General features: G+C 46.2%; 1 protein-coding gene across 13 annotated transcripts in view; it reads right to left on the bottom strand.

Annotated features, from left to right (window-relative positions):
- Window positions 1-16,586, bottom strand: part of LOC126282231 (bumetanide-sensitive sodium-(potassium)-chloride cotransporter-like) — a 221,222-nt gene that overhangs the window by 67,329 nt on the left and 137,307 nt on the right. For all 13 annotated transcript variants that reach the window (XM_049981807.1, XM_049981797.1, XM_049981800.1 and 10 more), the window contains one exon: window positions 1,221-1,413. In XM_049981807.1, the coding sequence (XP_049837764.1) occupies window positions 1,221-1,413 (193 nt within the window). The remainder of the gene's footprint in view (window positions 1-1,220; window positions 1,414-16,586) is intronic.

The raw sequence follows: 16,586 nt of genomic DNA, 5'->3' as shown, positions 1-16,586 counted from the left end.
ATTTCTCATGAGAAACCCTGCTCCCAACCCCTTACCTCACGTCTCATACCCCTGTAATAGACCCTAGGTAAGATCTATCCCATACAGCCTCCCACCACTACAGCCTCCCACCACCACCTACTCCTTTCCGGTCACAAACATCACCTATTCCATCAAAGGTAAGGCTACCTGTGAAACCAGTCTCGTGATCTACAAGCTAAGCTGCAACCACTGTGCTGCATTCTATGTGGGCATGACAACCAACAAGCTTTCTGTCTGCATAAATGGCCACCGACCAACAGTGGCCAAGAAACCAGTGGACCACCCAGTTTCTGAGTATGCCGCCAAGTGCGAAATCATGTCTGTGACTGCTCACAACCTGGGAAATATGGATCCTTCACACCAATACCAGCTTTTCTGAGATGTGCAGATGGGAATTTTCCCTGCAATACATCCTACGTTCCCGTAACTCTCCTGGCCTCAAACTTCGTTAATCATTGCCCTCACTAATTCAGCCCCTTCCCTCTTCTCATTCCAGCACTACACAGCCCTTATTCCACCACTGCACCCAATCTTTTTTTTTCCACTTCTCTCCTGTTCTGCTACCCTGTCCTCCTCCCCACCTCTACCATGCCCGTCATCTAACCTACAGCACTTCACTCTTCACCACCCCTACCCTATTATTCCTCCCCATACCTGCCCCAGTCTCCTCCTTACCTGTACCCACTTGCCACTTCCAACATGCACTAGTGTTGCTGCTTGCAGTGTGGCTACTATTGCCTGAGACTGCAGTCACGCACATGTGTGCGTGTGTGTCTATTTTTTGACAAGGGTCTTACTGGCCGAAAGCTTTAATTGTGACAGTCTTTTGTTTCTATCTGTGACTTATTATCTCTGCTATATGGTGATTAGCTAGTAGCAACTTTCCTTTGCAAATATTGTTACATTCCATCCTATTTTTCCATTGTTTGAGAGGATATGTTTAAAGTGTAATTCCATATTCAGAGAATGTTTGGGAAGGGGAAGGTGTGTTAGGGATCCAACTAATATTGGACGGACAGCTGGTTGGTGGTGATGCCATATAAAAGACTGTGCAGAATTTGCAACAGAGTATTTATATGCCTGGCTGCTTTCGCATGTGACCCTTTATGGAACTAATCTGACTACGAGAGCAAGAGAGAGAGAGAGAGAGAGAGAGAGAGAGAGAGAGAGAGAGAGAGAGAGAGAGAGAGAACACTTACTTGAATAGATCTGTTTGTGAGTCTCTTCTACTATCACTTTGCTTGTTGACTGTAGATTTGCTTCCATAATAATCAAATGGAACTGCACTAATTATTGAATCTCTTCTCATGTTCACAGCACCCTCAGCTAACTCGGTATATGTGCTTATGCTATAATGTCTTAAGTGCTCTGTGAGTTCATTTACAGAGCTACCTGAAAAAAGGAAAAGGAATTCATTAGGTACTGTAAAAAAGAAACCTTTCGCTACTAAGGAATCCTTAACATGATTGTCATTGTGGATTATCTGGTACTTTCACTCATTACCAAGCAGCTAGACAACCATTCATTACCAATTAGTCAACATTGTTTTTCCTGAGAGCATCAAATGACTGTGTGGATCCTATGCTCATTTGCTGCTAATTGCAAAATAGAAGTACGCCTATAATCTGAAGCCATCATCATCATATAGATGGTGTGTAATATCAATTAGTTAATTGAGTGCTTGTTTACTGTAACCATCTAGCATCCAGACAGTACAGTAGGTAACAATGATAAGTTATGGAGGTCAGCTTCTGGCCCGAGCATCATATGTTGGGCATGGATTGAAGATTGTCTGCTGTCTGTCTGTTGGTGCTAATAAAACATCAATAACAAACAACCATTTGTTGTTCCAAGATACACTGTGTCTTTGTTCACAGATGCCAGAAGTGGTGGTGGGCAGCAGTGCAGTAGCCATGCTGGAATGCGTCAACCCTCAAGCACCACACTGTTACTGTAATTGCAGTGATGTGGACATATACTCAGCACCCAGCAACACCACAGCACATCGGCAGCAGCTCAGCTGGTATTGTCTGTGCTGCCTCTGATATTAGCAGTGTAGGTTAGCAGGTTACCAGAGTATTTTCACTGACACTGTGGCCCGGTAAGCTCACTCTATCCCTGCACAGAGTGTGCAACATCTGACTGGATCACACAGTGGTGTCTGACAGTAGGAAGACCTGCAACTTCAGGTTAGGAATACAGGAATAGAATGCAGATAGAAGCTACTGCATGCCCCTCCACAGTGACATTAGTTGACTGTTCTCTGGAATCCAGAAGGCCTGATGGTAAATGTCACCCACAGCAGTCCATGTCTTGATTTGAACTGTGTTTTGTTTTAGGGAATAAAAACAACTAGGTTCATACACAATCTTGTTAGAACTGTAGAACACGAAGACAAAAAAGGAGGTGAAATTGACTACAGATGAGTGTGGCTTGAAAAGTTTCGGAATCACAATGAGAGGTCAGTTCTAGTGCAACAAGTTGTTCACAAGATATCCATTGGACTGTTGCCAGTAAACATGTGCCACATCAGTGCTCTTGGAAGAGAGGTGTGGCGGTGACACGGTTTTGTTGTTGTTCTCATGTAGTGATTTGCAAAGACATTGTATAAAATAGATTCGAGCAGTGATTAGGCACTTTGTAATGAAAGGTATGAAAGCAAAGGTCATTCATGCCAATTTCCAGAAATTTCCAGAATATCCTAGGGGACTCTGCTCCTTCATATTCAATGGTTGCAAAACAGTCAAATGAATTTAAAATTGGTTGGCAGAGCTTAGACCATGATCCGCGCAGCGGTCAGCCAAGATGTGTCACTACTCCAGAAATCATTGCAAAAGTGGACAAAATGATCATGGAGGATCGCCGATTGAAAGTGCATGAAATTACTCACGCTTGCCAGATGTCATCTAAAAGGGTATATCACATTTTAACTGAAGAATTAGAAAGGAAAAAATTATCTGCAAGGTGAGTTCCGGGACTCTTGACACTGGATCAAAAACACATGAGGTTGGACATATCAGAACAATGTTTGGCCAATTTTAGGAGAAACAAACAAGATCTTTTGCTCTGGTTTGTGCCCACAGATGAAACTTTGGTCACTATTATACCCCAGAAACAAAATAACAGTCAAAGCAGTGGAAACATACTTATTCCCTACCACCAAAGAAAGGAAAGACAATTCCTTTGGTAAGAAAGGTCATGGCATCAGTGTTCTGGGATGCAAAAGGGATTCTATTTGTAGGTTATCTCCCCACTGGGCAAACAATTACTAAAGAATACTAAGCTAACCTCCTGGACAAACTGCAACAATAGATATGTGAAAAAAGGCCAGGTTTAGCAAGGAAGAAGTCATCTTCCATCAAGACAATGCGTGCAAACACACATGTTGTTGTCATGGCAAAATTACACCAACTAAGTTATTAATTGTTGCCACACCTGCCTTATTCATCTGGTATGGCTCTGTCTTGACTTCCATCTCTTCCCAAAACTGAAAAATTTTCCTTGGTGGATGAAGATTCACTGCAAACGAAGGATTAACAGCCAGAGTTGACAACTATTTTCCATGCATGGAGGAAACTAATGTTTGAGAAGGGGTTAAGGCACTGGAACAACATTGGACCAAGTGAATTAATCTACAAGGAGACTACATTGAAAAATAAAGTTTCAGTGATGTAAGCACTTTTTTTCTATTCTGTTCCGAGAACTTTTCAAACCACCCTCATATTAAGTCCAGTTGATGGAAGGAGAGAGAGCTAAAAACAGGAACTTGGGGAAAGCTCCATAAAATATGGCATGGAGACAATGGAGGTCTTTAACTGAAGATTAAATGTTCTTCGCCATATTGCTACGATTGATAAAAAATAAGATGCGGTAGGCAGCCTGTGCATTTTTCACTAAAAAGGCTGACACTCAGATGGCAAACATAAATGAGAATGTAAGTGGTTAAAAACGGCATTCCATCAGGAAATGGCAAACCATCAAAGGTTGAGGGCAATGGGCACAAAGCAGTGGCGGATCACCACTCAACAAAAGGTGACAGCTGAACAATGTCCAATATGCAACCAAGCCAAAATAATGATCTCACGGTGAGAAGTGGTCATCCAAGCTGCTGGGACAGGTTTCATTCCCCGGAGCTTGTTCACATGAAGGGATGACCAGTGGTGATTGCAAAGTGACACCACCTGCTGACAGACAGCAACACTGAGATCAGAGGTAATGAAAGAACTAGTGGGCCAAGACACAATGACTGCAGCCTTGGCAGCAGCATCATCAGAGACCTCATTTCCCATCAGACCGATGTGACCAGCTACTTGCATAACCACCACAGTGGCTCCATCAATAGTGAGCAAGAGACAGCTTTCCTGGACCCATTGCACTAAGGATGGATGGTGCACAGCACACAGAGGCTCTGAAGGGCAATGAGTGTGTCAGAGCAGATGAAAATTGAAAAGCCTGTGTCGCCAGATGTACTGCATGGTCTGATACAAGGTAAAGGGCTCTGCTGTAAATACTTAGCAGTGTTTCAGAAGCTGCTACTGAAAAATGTTGGCGCCAATGACAAAGGCACACCAATGACAAAGGCACACCCAACTCCACAATCAGTCCGAGAGCCATCAGTGTACACGAGATCACTATTGTGAAATTCCATGTGAAGGTGGAGAAACTTATGTTGATAAAGTTAGACTGAGTAGGCCTTTAAGAGTGAATGAAGGTCAAGGTGAACACAGGCCACCGCATGAAGCCGAGGTGGCGAAGGGTCCACACCCATTGAGTGCCAGAGCAATCGCTGAAAGTGAACTCCAGAAGGTAACAGAAGAGGGACGTGCCCCATTCTGGTGATCAAGGAGTTATCAAAGGAGGCGGCATAGTGTGGGTGGTTAGGCATAGAAGACAAATGGCTTATATATCTGCTGAGGAGAAAATCGTGGTGGTATGACAGCGGTACTTTGGGAGCTTCTGCACACAAACAGTCAACTGGGCTAATGTAAAAGGTGCCAGTGGGATAATGGATGTCACAATGGTGGTTAGTATTGAGATAGTGTAACAGGGGCTGAAGGACAAATGCATAAACAAAACACACAGTCTAGTTTTGAACAAACAAGGGACCGGTACAAGTGGAGGAGGGTGGTCCCATTCGCTCTCCAGGATGTACTACTGAGGACACGTGGGACACAGAGATCGCAGACAGCAAGGCAAGACATGTAGGAGGACCAAGAAAGTTTCCTATGGAACATGAGCCCCAGGAATCTCGGTTTCAACCAACAGAAGAGCAACAGTCCAAGATGTAAAGATGGTGAAAGAAACCAATTACGCTGCCAGATATTCATACAAATTTTTTTGTCAGTGGAAAAGTGAAAGCCATTGCCAATGCTCCTTCAGTAAATATGATTGAGACAATGCTGAAGATGCCACTCAAGGAGACAAGTATGAAGAACTGCGATAGGTGGCAAAATCATCAACAGGATGGGATCCAGAGATGCCTGGTGGAAGACAGGCCACAATAGGATCAATGGACATAGGTAAGAGGACAATACTCAGGACAGAACCCTGAGGCACACCGTTTTCCTGGAGAAAGGTGTCTAACAAGGCAGAACTGACACATACCTTGGAAACACTGTCTTAATAATTCCTGAAGAGAACATTGAGGATACCAGTCCTTCAGCAGGTGCAATAGGCTTTCTCCAAATCAAAAAAACATGGCTACAGTCTGGTATTTCTGCAAAAAACCTTTGATGACATGGGTTGACAAAGTGACAAGATGGTCAACAGCAGAGCGGTGTGCTTCAAATCCACACTGTGCAGTGATTAATAAATTGCCAGCCAGCCAGCCATGAATCATACATTCCATCACCTAGCAAACAGAGCTGGAGAGATAAATGGGGCATAACTAGAAGGAAGGTGTTTGTCTTTACCGGGCTTAAGTACGGGTATGACAGTGGCTTCATTCCAGCTTCTGGAAAAAGTGCTATCTACCCAGATGCAATTGTATGTATGAAGGAGAAAATGCTTGCCTGGTAGAGAAAGATTCTGCAATGAACACAATCATCACCTGACCCTGTGGTGGAGGATCAGGATGAAGTCAGAGCATGATCTAGCCCTCATAGTAAAGGTGGCATTTTAACACTCATGATTCTGAGAAGAGACCTGTATTGCTCAAGCCGCCTCCACTCGTTTCCTACAAAGGGAGGCAGGGTGATAGTGGGTGGAGCTCGAAATCTCCACATTAGGGTCCACTATGACATTATCTGCTATGATCAGGCCGGAATTTGGGGGCCCACAAAATGGAAGAGGGAGTGGATCTGTTAAAAGCTCTAGTAAATGAAATTCAGCTAGCTTTTTTGCTATCCTGAAGAACACAACAAAACTGTTCACAGAACTGTTTATAATGAGTGAAATTTGCCACTGTAGGATAACAGTTAAAAATTTGGTGAGCACATCTCTGCACTCTAATTGTGTTGCAGCATGCCTTAGCCCACCAAAGGACTGGGACATGGCACAGCAAAGAGGAAGTGCTAGGAATGGAATGTTCTGCAGTGGTAAGGATAACATTGGTAAGATATTCTACCTGGTCATAAAGCTTGTAGGTGGGGTAGGTGTCAGCAAACAGATAGCACACAGGAAATGGTCGATTGATTACATGTCAGAGAGAATGGAGCACTTGAGACGATGATGGGTCAGCTGGGCAGTACAGAAGAAGAGATCTAAATGGGGATAGGTGTGTGTGTGTGTGTGTGTGTGTGTGTGTGTGTGTGTGTGTGTGTGTGTAGTCTAAAAGGAACATGGGTGCTCCCATGTTAAGGCAGATGAGGTTAAGTTGATTGAAAAGTTCAGCCAAGAGCGCACCTCTCTGGCAGGTTCTTTGGGAGTCCCAAACGGGATGGTGCACATTAATGTCACTGACCAACAGAAAGGAGTGAGGGAGTTGCCCAGTAAGCTGGAGGAAGTCAGTCCGGTTGACACTGAAGGACAGAGGGATGTAAATGGTAAAAAGGAAGAAGTTGAAGAGAGGAAGGAAAATGTGGACTGTAACAGCTTGAAGCAAGGTAGTCAGGTAGATGGTTTGGCTATGAATGTCATCCTGGATGATCAGCATGACTCCCCCACGAGATGGAATGTTAATCTCAGGGAGAAGGTCAAAGTGGACTGGAAACAAATGTGAGAGCTCAAAGTGGTTGTGAGGATGCAATATTGTTTCCTGGAGGCAGAGAACAAGTGGACACTGTGAGTCCAAGAACAGCTATAATTCCTCCTTGATGGATCTAAGATGGCAAATGTTCCATTCAAGCAGAGTCATGACGAGGAAAGGGGAGGAGGGAAAGAAATTTAGGGGTGTCACCTTGGTGGCTGCCGAGTGCCAGCCTTTGAAGACTCAACACAACAGGGCGGAGAGGCTGGAGGTTTCCGCTTGATAGGATTTACAAAGGCATCGACATTCTCCCTCTGTCGGTCTGCGGAATCCAGAGTAAAACATGTTTAGTGGTGCACAATGGTGACACAGAGGTTGGTTGGATGAGGGTATTACATGGTGACACCATTGAAGATGATCTCTGAATTTGTCAAGGAGAAGACCGTTTGCGTTCGTTTGATTTTTTGGAGCCTTTCTGGTTGGCACAGGAAGATTCAGATGTTTGTTGATTGGAGGGATGCAAGAAGTCTTTGTGAGAGTATTCCTTCCATCCTTTCTGGCCGGCTGGTTGTGTAGCAAGTTATTTAGCCCTGTGAGGCAAAAGTTTGGTGGCTTTCTAACGGTTTGGATGACAAAGTGGTGAAGTATGTGTGTAAACTACCACTTCTTTAACAATACGACTTACTTGAGATTGTCAGCCGACTTTCCTTGCTGGTTATCTTGCTGCTGTAACCCCCTTTTCTCTTCTTCTCCGAAGTACGTTTGCTAGGAACAGGAATTTCTCAAGACTCTTTCTACTTATAAAAGTAAGCATACGTACGCAGTTTCTTTTGCTTCACGTAACGATGTAAACATCAAGCTTTTACAAATCTCATTCTCCACATAACAAACACTGTCAAGTAAGTCTCCTCACATATCCTAAGGTCAGAAACAAAGTTCATTTACACATAAAAGGAAGTTGGCTTAAGAAACCAAGTTAATTCTCATCCTGAATCTGAATACATATCTTATCTGCTCCAAGTCCAAGCCAAGCATCCATTTAATAATATTTCAACTGTTTGTCTTTTTCTTACTACCATAGTCAAAGTTATAAAACAGCATGGAAAAACACAGAAGTTCCTTGAGTCTGCTGTGTTCTCTCATTAAACTTCCATGGTGCAACCGGCAAACACTTGTCAGTGCTGTTCGACTGCTGTGTCTACAGTCTTCTTATTATACACTTCAGACCTGCACACGCAGACAGGCGATACACAGTAGATAGGCTCTCTCACACTTATGTTTAAAATATCAGACAGTTGAAGACCGAGTGGTTCTAGAATTTATGCAGAAATTCTCAAAACACTACAGCTTGTTGCATAGCTGGAGGAAGAGGAAGAGGAAGAGGAGGAGGAGTTACCATGACACCGGGTGATTTTACAACTGTGGTGCTGAATCTGAGGTCACATGTCTGTATGCCATTGTCCTTTGTGGAGTAAGAGTAGAAAGAACAGTACTGTAGATGCCAGATGGTAGAAAGCAGGGTTTTCTGATTAGCCGGGCATCGACAGGACATTTGAGTGTGGTTCTAATGATGACATTGATAGCAATGCATCAGGTTTGAATTGTATGGTAAGACTGTGATAACTTCATAGACTGCTTTGATCTTTGATGGAAGCACCACTATCAGAGGCAAGAAAGAGTGTGTGTGGCCACTACGGATAAATCGACCTTTCTCATTATCTGAAAGACTGCAATGAAGCTGTAATCAGAGAGGCATGTTTGGATTTCTGCCTCGTCCAACCATTGAGCAGGATAGTGTAAAAAATACTGTGGGAAGAATTCAGCATTCAATGTGCCTCATCATGAACAGGATAGCCATGGAGGAGTGAAGGTGCAAGCAGTAGTTGTGCCTGAGAATCAGAAGTAATCTCCAACAGTTAATTGCCACTGTGTAAATGAGAGCAGGATTTCACACATGAAACTGTGAGGAGCCATGGTGCAGCTAGGAGGATCTTTGAATCATGAGCTTCTTTCTGTTTAGGTTTAATGGATGTTTAATGTCAAGAATATGATTGGCTCATTGCAAAAAAACCTATGATTGTCAGCTTCTCCAACAGCATGCTCCTTCAAACTGTAGGTTCCCATCAGAGGGGGGCATACCTGCCTTAGGTGACTGTTCACGCCCCAGGTCACATCTCCTGAATACCTGACAGAGGGACCAATCCGCAGTTTGGGAAGGTAACTGCTCCAGCAATCATCCTCTCTGGGCCTGGCCTATACCAGAGGGTACATGCAAACCCTACCTGTTGACTCAGGGCTGGGTATTATTCATTACCAAGACATCTGTTACACGTCAGACTCATGGGGTGGCCTTCTGGAGTGCACAGGGAGGAGAAAGAAAAAGTGGAACCTCAAACACCAAAGTGGAGAAATGATAGGAGAAGGGGAACAAAGGAAGAAAAAAAGAATGAAAAATCAGTGGAGAGACTGTTCTGATGTCAGCTACAGAAAAGCAGAACACATTCCCAACAACACCCCAGACATGTTCCTCATGGGCGGGGAGGAAGAATATCAAGAGGATAGATATGCAGCACAGAAGGGAAAAGATGCTGCAAAGGCTGGGGCCCTGTGGTAGCCAAGCATGAATGCGCCAGAAAGTGGTGAGCTCTCGGGGGAAGGGGTGGGTTCTCAAATTGAATAGCAGCACTGCAGCTTGCAGTCATAAAGTCATCCTGGTAGGACTCGCTGTTCCATCAGAATTCGAAGACAGTCTCCCCAAACAGAGGACTGACCAACATAAATTCTACACCCAGTTTGATCAGCTGCAAACTGAGTGCAAGAAGATCAAGCCAGTGGCTAAGAGTAGTATTTATACTTTAACTGCCTCAAGTGCATTGATATTGTGAGGTGACAATGACTTCACCTGGCCTGGTTTTCTTAACAGGTCAGCTTTCTGGATGCTTCAGCTGTAGCTGGAAGGTGTCTTAACTTTGCCTTTCAGGAGCAGTTTTGTTTTGTTTTGTTTTGTGGCACAAAAAACAACTGAAGCCATACGCACCCAAGTTGAAACTATAAAATGAAACACAGAGACAAGGGAACAACTATATGTCAGTCCCAATGGAAAGAATAGGAGACATCTAAACAAGGCATGTGGAAAAAGGGCAAAAAAATACACCATACAAAAATGGAGATCCAAAACTAAAAATTAAATGGCCTTCACCATATTGCTTTGGCAGGTAAAAGTAAAAAGTGGACGACAAGTCTGCGCGTCATTTGCTAAAACAGCTGATAAATCAGGTGGCAAACCCCAGATGGAACATAAATTAGTAAAAAAGGGCATTCCAGCAGGTAGTGGCAGACTGTTAAAATTTGGGCACAATGAGTACAAAGTGGTGGGGCAGCGCCATTGAGCAAATGACAATGGCTAAAAAGGCAGTGCCCAATATGCAGCCAAGTTAAAATAATCTCCTCCCAGTGGGAGGGCTGAGAGCAGTGAGGCTTAATAAGCCGAAGCTTATTCCTGTGAAGGGAGGACCATTGGCAGTGCCAAAGGGACATCACCTCCTGACACATGACAACGCAGAGATCACCAGAGGGAATAGTGGTACGTATGGGCTGAGAAGAGGACTGCAGCCTTGGCAGCAGCTTCAGCAGCCTCATTTCCTGGCAGACCGACGTGGCCAGGGACCCACAGAAACATGACACTGAGGGAATGAGTACAGCGGGCTGCCAAGTAAGAGACATGGGAGGACCGAAAGTGTTTCCTATGTAGCATGAGCCCCAGGAATTTCGTGTCAACAAATGGAAGGGCAACAGGCATAAGATGTAGAAATGGCGGGAGAAACCATCTGCACTGCCAGAAATTCATACAGATGGTTTTGTCAGTGGAAAAGTGAAAACCACTGGCGATCCTTCAGGAGCGAAGATGATCAAGACTGTGCTGAAAACACCGCTCAGTAAGACAGGTGCATGGAGAACTGCAATGACAGCAAAGTAGTCGACAAAAAGGGAGCCAGAGACGGCCGGCGGGAGACAGGCCATTATAGGGTTAATGGTGATAGCGAAGAGGATGCTGCTCAGGATGTGACCCTGAGGCACACCATTTTCCTGAATAAAGGTGTTTGACAAGGCAGAACCCACACACACCTTGAAAACTCGGTCTTGTAAAAACACCCAAAGAAAACAGGGAAGGCGCCCACAGAAGCCCCACATGTAAGAGTATGGAGGATACCAGTTCTCCAGCAGGTGTTTTAGGCCTTCTCCAAATTGAAAAACACGGCCACAGTCTGGGGTTTCCAATGAAAACCCTTCATTCATGACATGTGTAAACAAAGTAACGAGATGGTCTATTGTGGAACACCGTGCTCAAAATCCGCACTATGCATTCGTGAGTATATGGCGAGATTCGAGCCACCACACCATCCGGGCATGAATTACATGTTCCACCGGGCATGAATTTTACATTCCATCATCTTGAAAATGCAGCTAGTAAGAGAGATGAAAGCTAGATGAAAGCTAGATGAAAGGTTTTTGTCCTTACCGGACTTAGGTATGGGTATGATGGTGGCTTCACACCAGCATCCAGGAAATGAGTCCTCAGCCCAGATGCAGTTGTATGTGTTAAGCAGAAAGTGCTTGCCCACAAGAGAGAAGTGCTGCAACATCTGAATGTGGATGGCGTCCAGCTCTGGAGTGAAGGATAGGGACGAAATGAGCTCCCTCATAGTAAAGGCGGCATTGTAACAATCATGATTCGGAGAAAAGAAGCATATCGCCTGAGCCGCCTCTACTCATTTCCGATGGATGAAGGCAGGGTGGTAGTGGGAAGACCTCCAAAATTCTGCAAAATGGCGGCCCAAGGTGTTGGAGATAGGATCCACGACGACATCGGCACCTACTGTCAGGCCAGAAATGGGGGAATGGATCTCGGTTCCATAGAGCTGTCTGAGGTTGCCCACACGACAGAGGCAAGAGATGGTGGTGGTGTGTTGGGGCTTTATGGGCGCTCAACATCGAGGTCATCAGCGCCCTGACACACATTAAAAGGAATGAACGTGGACAGACTTAAGAAACTAAAGCACACACTCAAAGAAAGCAGGAAAAGAAGGAAAATGCTACATAAGAAAGTAAAACCTAAGGAAAGGGGAAACATAGCAACAACAATGTCACAGGAAAGTGTTATCGGCTGGCCACTTACATAAAATATGGGCGAGCTTGTCACACAGTGAGCAAATTAAAATCTTCTCCCTAAAATATTTGTAAAAACATTTGACATGCCACAGAACTTTAAAACTTTAGCCACATTCGTCCGAGTGTTGCCTAAAAGAGATGGCAGGTCCGCTGGTAGGTCAGCTGCGGCCCGCTGGTCAGAAAATAAAACGCAATCCAATAAAACGTGGCGCACAGTGACCTGGACGCCGCAAGCACCACACATTGGAGGGTCCCCTCGCCAGATCAGGTAGCTATGTGTCATAGGGCTGTGGCCTATTCGAAGCTGAGTGAGGAGAACCTTGTCCCGTCGATGGGGCTGAAAGGAAGTACACCACACGCGCGTTGTGGGCTTGACTATACGGAGCTTATTGTCAGTCACTTCCAGCCACTCATCCTCCCACCGACGCATAACCCGTGAGCCCAACAGCGAGGCAAGTGTGTGCGAGGGGATAGCACACTGAGATACTTGTGGGGCGAGACATGCATCCTTGGCTGTGAGATCTGCCCTTTCATTCCCAGAAATGCCGACATGCCCCGGAACCCAGCAGAAAGCTACAACCTTCCCCAGTCGCTGTAGTGGATTAGGGCATCCTGGATGGTCTGGACAGTTTTGTCTGCCGGATACGAACATAGCAATAAGTTAAGGACACTGAGTGAATCGGAACAGACAAGAAATTTAGGAGAGGAAGAATGTCTCATGTGCTCCAGTGCCCGCAAGATCGCAGAAAATTCTGCATCAATGACAGTGAAAGTCTGAGGCAGGCGGACCTTGAAGACACGATCTGGAAAAACAACTGAGCAACCAACAGAATCCCCTTGTTTCGACCCATCCGTAAAAACAGCTACATAGTCGTGGTGCTCAGATAAAATGGCAGAAAATGCTGCATTAAAAACGGTGGCAGGAGTGCAATCTCTCTTGTACTGCAATAAATCTAAAATCACTCTGGGCCTCTTCAGTAACCAGGGTGGCAGGCGGTTAAAACCCTGGATTTGGGGTTATACAGACTCCACACCAAGGGACTCTAGTACATGTTACACACGGATCCCAAACGGCAATGTAGCCCGGGGACGGCGGGAAAAAAGGCGGTCCAGAGGTGAATGGGCAACAAGATGGTGAGCAGGTGAGCTGGGAGCTGCAAGAAACTTACAAGCCTGGCGCACCAGCAGGAGCTGCCGCCGGATGGTAAGTGGCGGTTCCCCAACCTCAGCACAGAGGCTGGGTATGGGACTGGTCCGATAAGCACCCGTGGCCAGTCTAATCCCAGCATGGTGAACAGCGTCAAGGATCTGCAAATAAGAAGGCCTCGCTGACCCATATACTGTGCACCCATAGTCCAACCGTGAACGCACGAAAGCTCTGTAAAACTGAAGGAGACGCGCCCTGTCCGCTCCCCAAGACCTGTGGCTGAGGCACTTGAGGATGTTGAGTGCCTTCAGGGTTCTGGCTTTCAAGTCACGTAGGTGTGGCAGCCATGACAACCTGGAGTCAAAAATTAGGCCCAGAAACCGCACTGTGTCTCTAAAATGTAGGACAGTATCCCCCATATGCAAGGCTGGCAAAGTAAAAAGACGACAAGAATGATTAAAATGAACACAAACACACTTATCGGCAGAGAACCGAAAACCCACCTTTGCAGCCCACTCCTCTAACTGCCGCACTGTTAGCTGCAACTGACGGCTCACGGTTGCAACACTGGAGGAGGAACAGAAAACAGCAAAGTCGTCCACAAATAAGGAGCACTGTACTGGACTCCTCACAGTAGACGTTATACTGTTGATGGCTATGGCAAAGAGGGTAACGCTTAAAACGCTGCCCTGGGGGACACCGTTCTCTTGCTCAAAGCGATCAGACAGTGTGTGACCGACGCGGGTCCGAAAAAACCGCTGAGACAGGAAAGACCGAATGAAAATCGGGAGGCGGCCACAAAAGCCCCATTGATGCAGTTGTGCAAGAATACAGTATCTCCAAGTAGTATCATATGTCTTACTGATATCAAAGAAGATACCAATACAGTGATGCTGACGGAGAAAAGCCTGCTGAATAGCCGTCTCTAGGAGGGTCAGGTTGTCGACCGTGGATCAAAATTTTCGGAATCCACACTGAAAGCGGCTAAGGAGCTGTCTGGTCTCTAACAGCCAGCCAGACGCCGGTTAACCATCCGTTCCAGGGTCTTTCCGACACAGCTTGTCAAGGAGATACTACGATAACTACTGGGACATGTGCGGTCCTTTCCTGGTTTGAGGAGAGGGATGAGGATTGCCTCTCGCCACGAGGTGGGGAACACTCCTGTCTGCCATATGAGATTAAAACATTCGAGGAGGATTTCCTTTGACACCACTGGCAGATGTCGAAGCATGGAGTACCGGACGCGGTCGTAACCCGGTGCAGTGTCAGATGTCTCACTAAGAGCCGATTCAAGTTCCCACATGGAGAAAGGGGAGTTGTATGCCTCAGAACTGTTTGACCAAAAGTCAAAGTTCGCTCTTTCGACAGTCGCCCGGTAGCGACGAAACGCTAGATCCTGATTTGCAGTGGCAGTAATTTGTGCAAAATGCTCTGCCAGCGTCTGAGCAATGGCTCTGGGTGTCATTTGGAGGCATCCCTGGTTCAGGACAGCAGCTATCGGTAAACGGCTATGTTTACCGGAAATCCTCTGGATGGCTTCCCATACTTTTGTGGAACAAGTGGAACGGTTGATGGAGTCCAGGAACGCCTGCCATGACCTCTTCTTGCTCTCTCGTATAATCCGACGACACTTTGCCCTCACCACCCGAAAAGCTGCAAGGTTCTCTACAGTTGGCGGGCATTTGAACCTACGCAGAGCTGCCCGCCTAGCCCTGATTGCACAGCGGCATTCCTCGCTCCACCAAGGGACAGGCTGCCGCTTCGGTTGTCCTGTGGACTGTGGGATGGACGCTTCACTGGTGTGCTGGATCACTTCAGTAATATGATCCACCCATTCCTGGACACTGACCCGATGTTCAAACTGGGCGAGTTGACTATACAGTGCCCAGTTGGCTCTACCGAGCACCCATCGAGGCGGTTTCCTTTCTGGTTCCACTGTATGTGGCAGGTGAAACCGGATGGGGAAGTGATCGCTGCCATGTAAGTCATCAACCACTTCCCATGCAGCAGTGTGGGCGATGGCTGGAGAGCAAAGTGATAGATCAATGGCAGAGAACGACCCAGTTGCAATGCAAAAATGCGTGCTTTGACCTGTATTTAGCAAAAGGGCACTGGTAGACAGAAGAAGCCTCTCAATTGCGCTACCCATGGGGCAAGTACTCACAGAGCCCCAAAGCATATTGTGTGCATTAAAATCACCACAGAGGATGAAAAGGTGGGGGAGCTGTGTAAGAAGATCACTGAGAGCCTCTTCGTCAAGCACATCATGTGGGGGCAGGTAAAGCGAACATACTGTTAGCATATGGCGCACATGTACTAATATTGCAACTGCCTGTAAATCCGTCGTGAGGGGGAGAGGCGAGGAGTGGTAGTCGGTGTTCACGAAGATACCTACTCCTCCTCGAGCTCTCTGTCCACTCAGGTCGTCCTTTTTGTGGAGGACATAACCACGTAGCTCTGGGGTGTATGTTTCACTGAAATTTGTCTCTTGCAGAAATACACACATAGGTGTATCCTGAATAGATGTAGTTCCTCCACATGTGTCCTGAACCCTTGCAGGTTCCATTGTAGTATGGGAGCCATCACGGTGGTTGTATTTTCTGCCTCTCTTTCCGCCGAGGTGGGGAGACTGCAGAAGGTGGAAGCTCAGTCTTTGGGCGAGATGATTGCCCCATATTCTCAGACTCCATCAGCTCTGGGGAAGAGTCTGATGAAGCGTCTAGCGGGACCACATTAACATGATCCGAGGGTTTACCAGACGATTTAATCTGCTGGTGCTGCTTCACATGGGCTTTCCTTTGTTTAGAGGACTTTGCTGGAACTGGAGCTGGGGCGTTTATGACCATGCTGGGCTTTGGAACAGCCTCAGCAGTCGGAGATGCCTGGGGCTCTTCAATGTGAGCTACTGCACCTTTCTCTGCTGTTCTAGGAATGGCTACAGGCTCTGATACAGTTGCTGCCTTGCAAGTGCACTGACATGTGCACGTGTTCGTGCCAGCACTAACAACCTCTGTCTATGTAGATGCATCGACCTTTAGAGGCGGCTTCTGAACAATGGAAGCAAAGGACGTAACGAATGTGGGGGGCTGCATGGCCTTAAAGATCTTTTTGGCTTCACCGTAG

The sequence above is a fragment of the Schistocerca gregaria genome, chromosome 7 (assembly GCF_023897955.1).
Source record: "Schistocerca gregaria isolate iqSchGreg1 chromosome 7, iqSchGreg1.2, whole genome shotgun sequence".
In the NCBI taxonomy this organism is placed as follows: Eukaryota; Metazoa; Arthropoda; class Insecta; order Orthoptera; family Acrididae; genus Schistocerca; species Schistocerca gregaria.
Note: the sequence above shows the minus strand (reverse complement) of the source record. Positions and strands in the feature narration are given on the sequence as shown.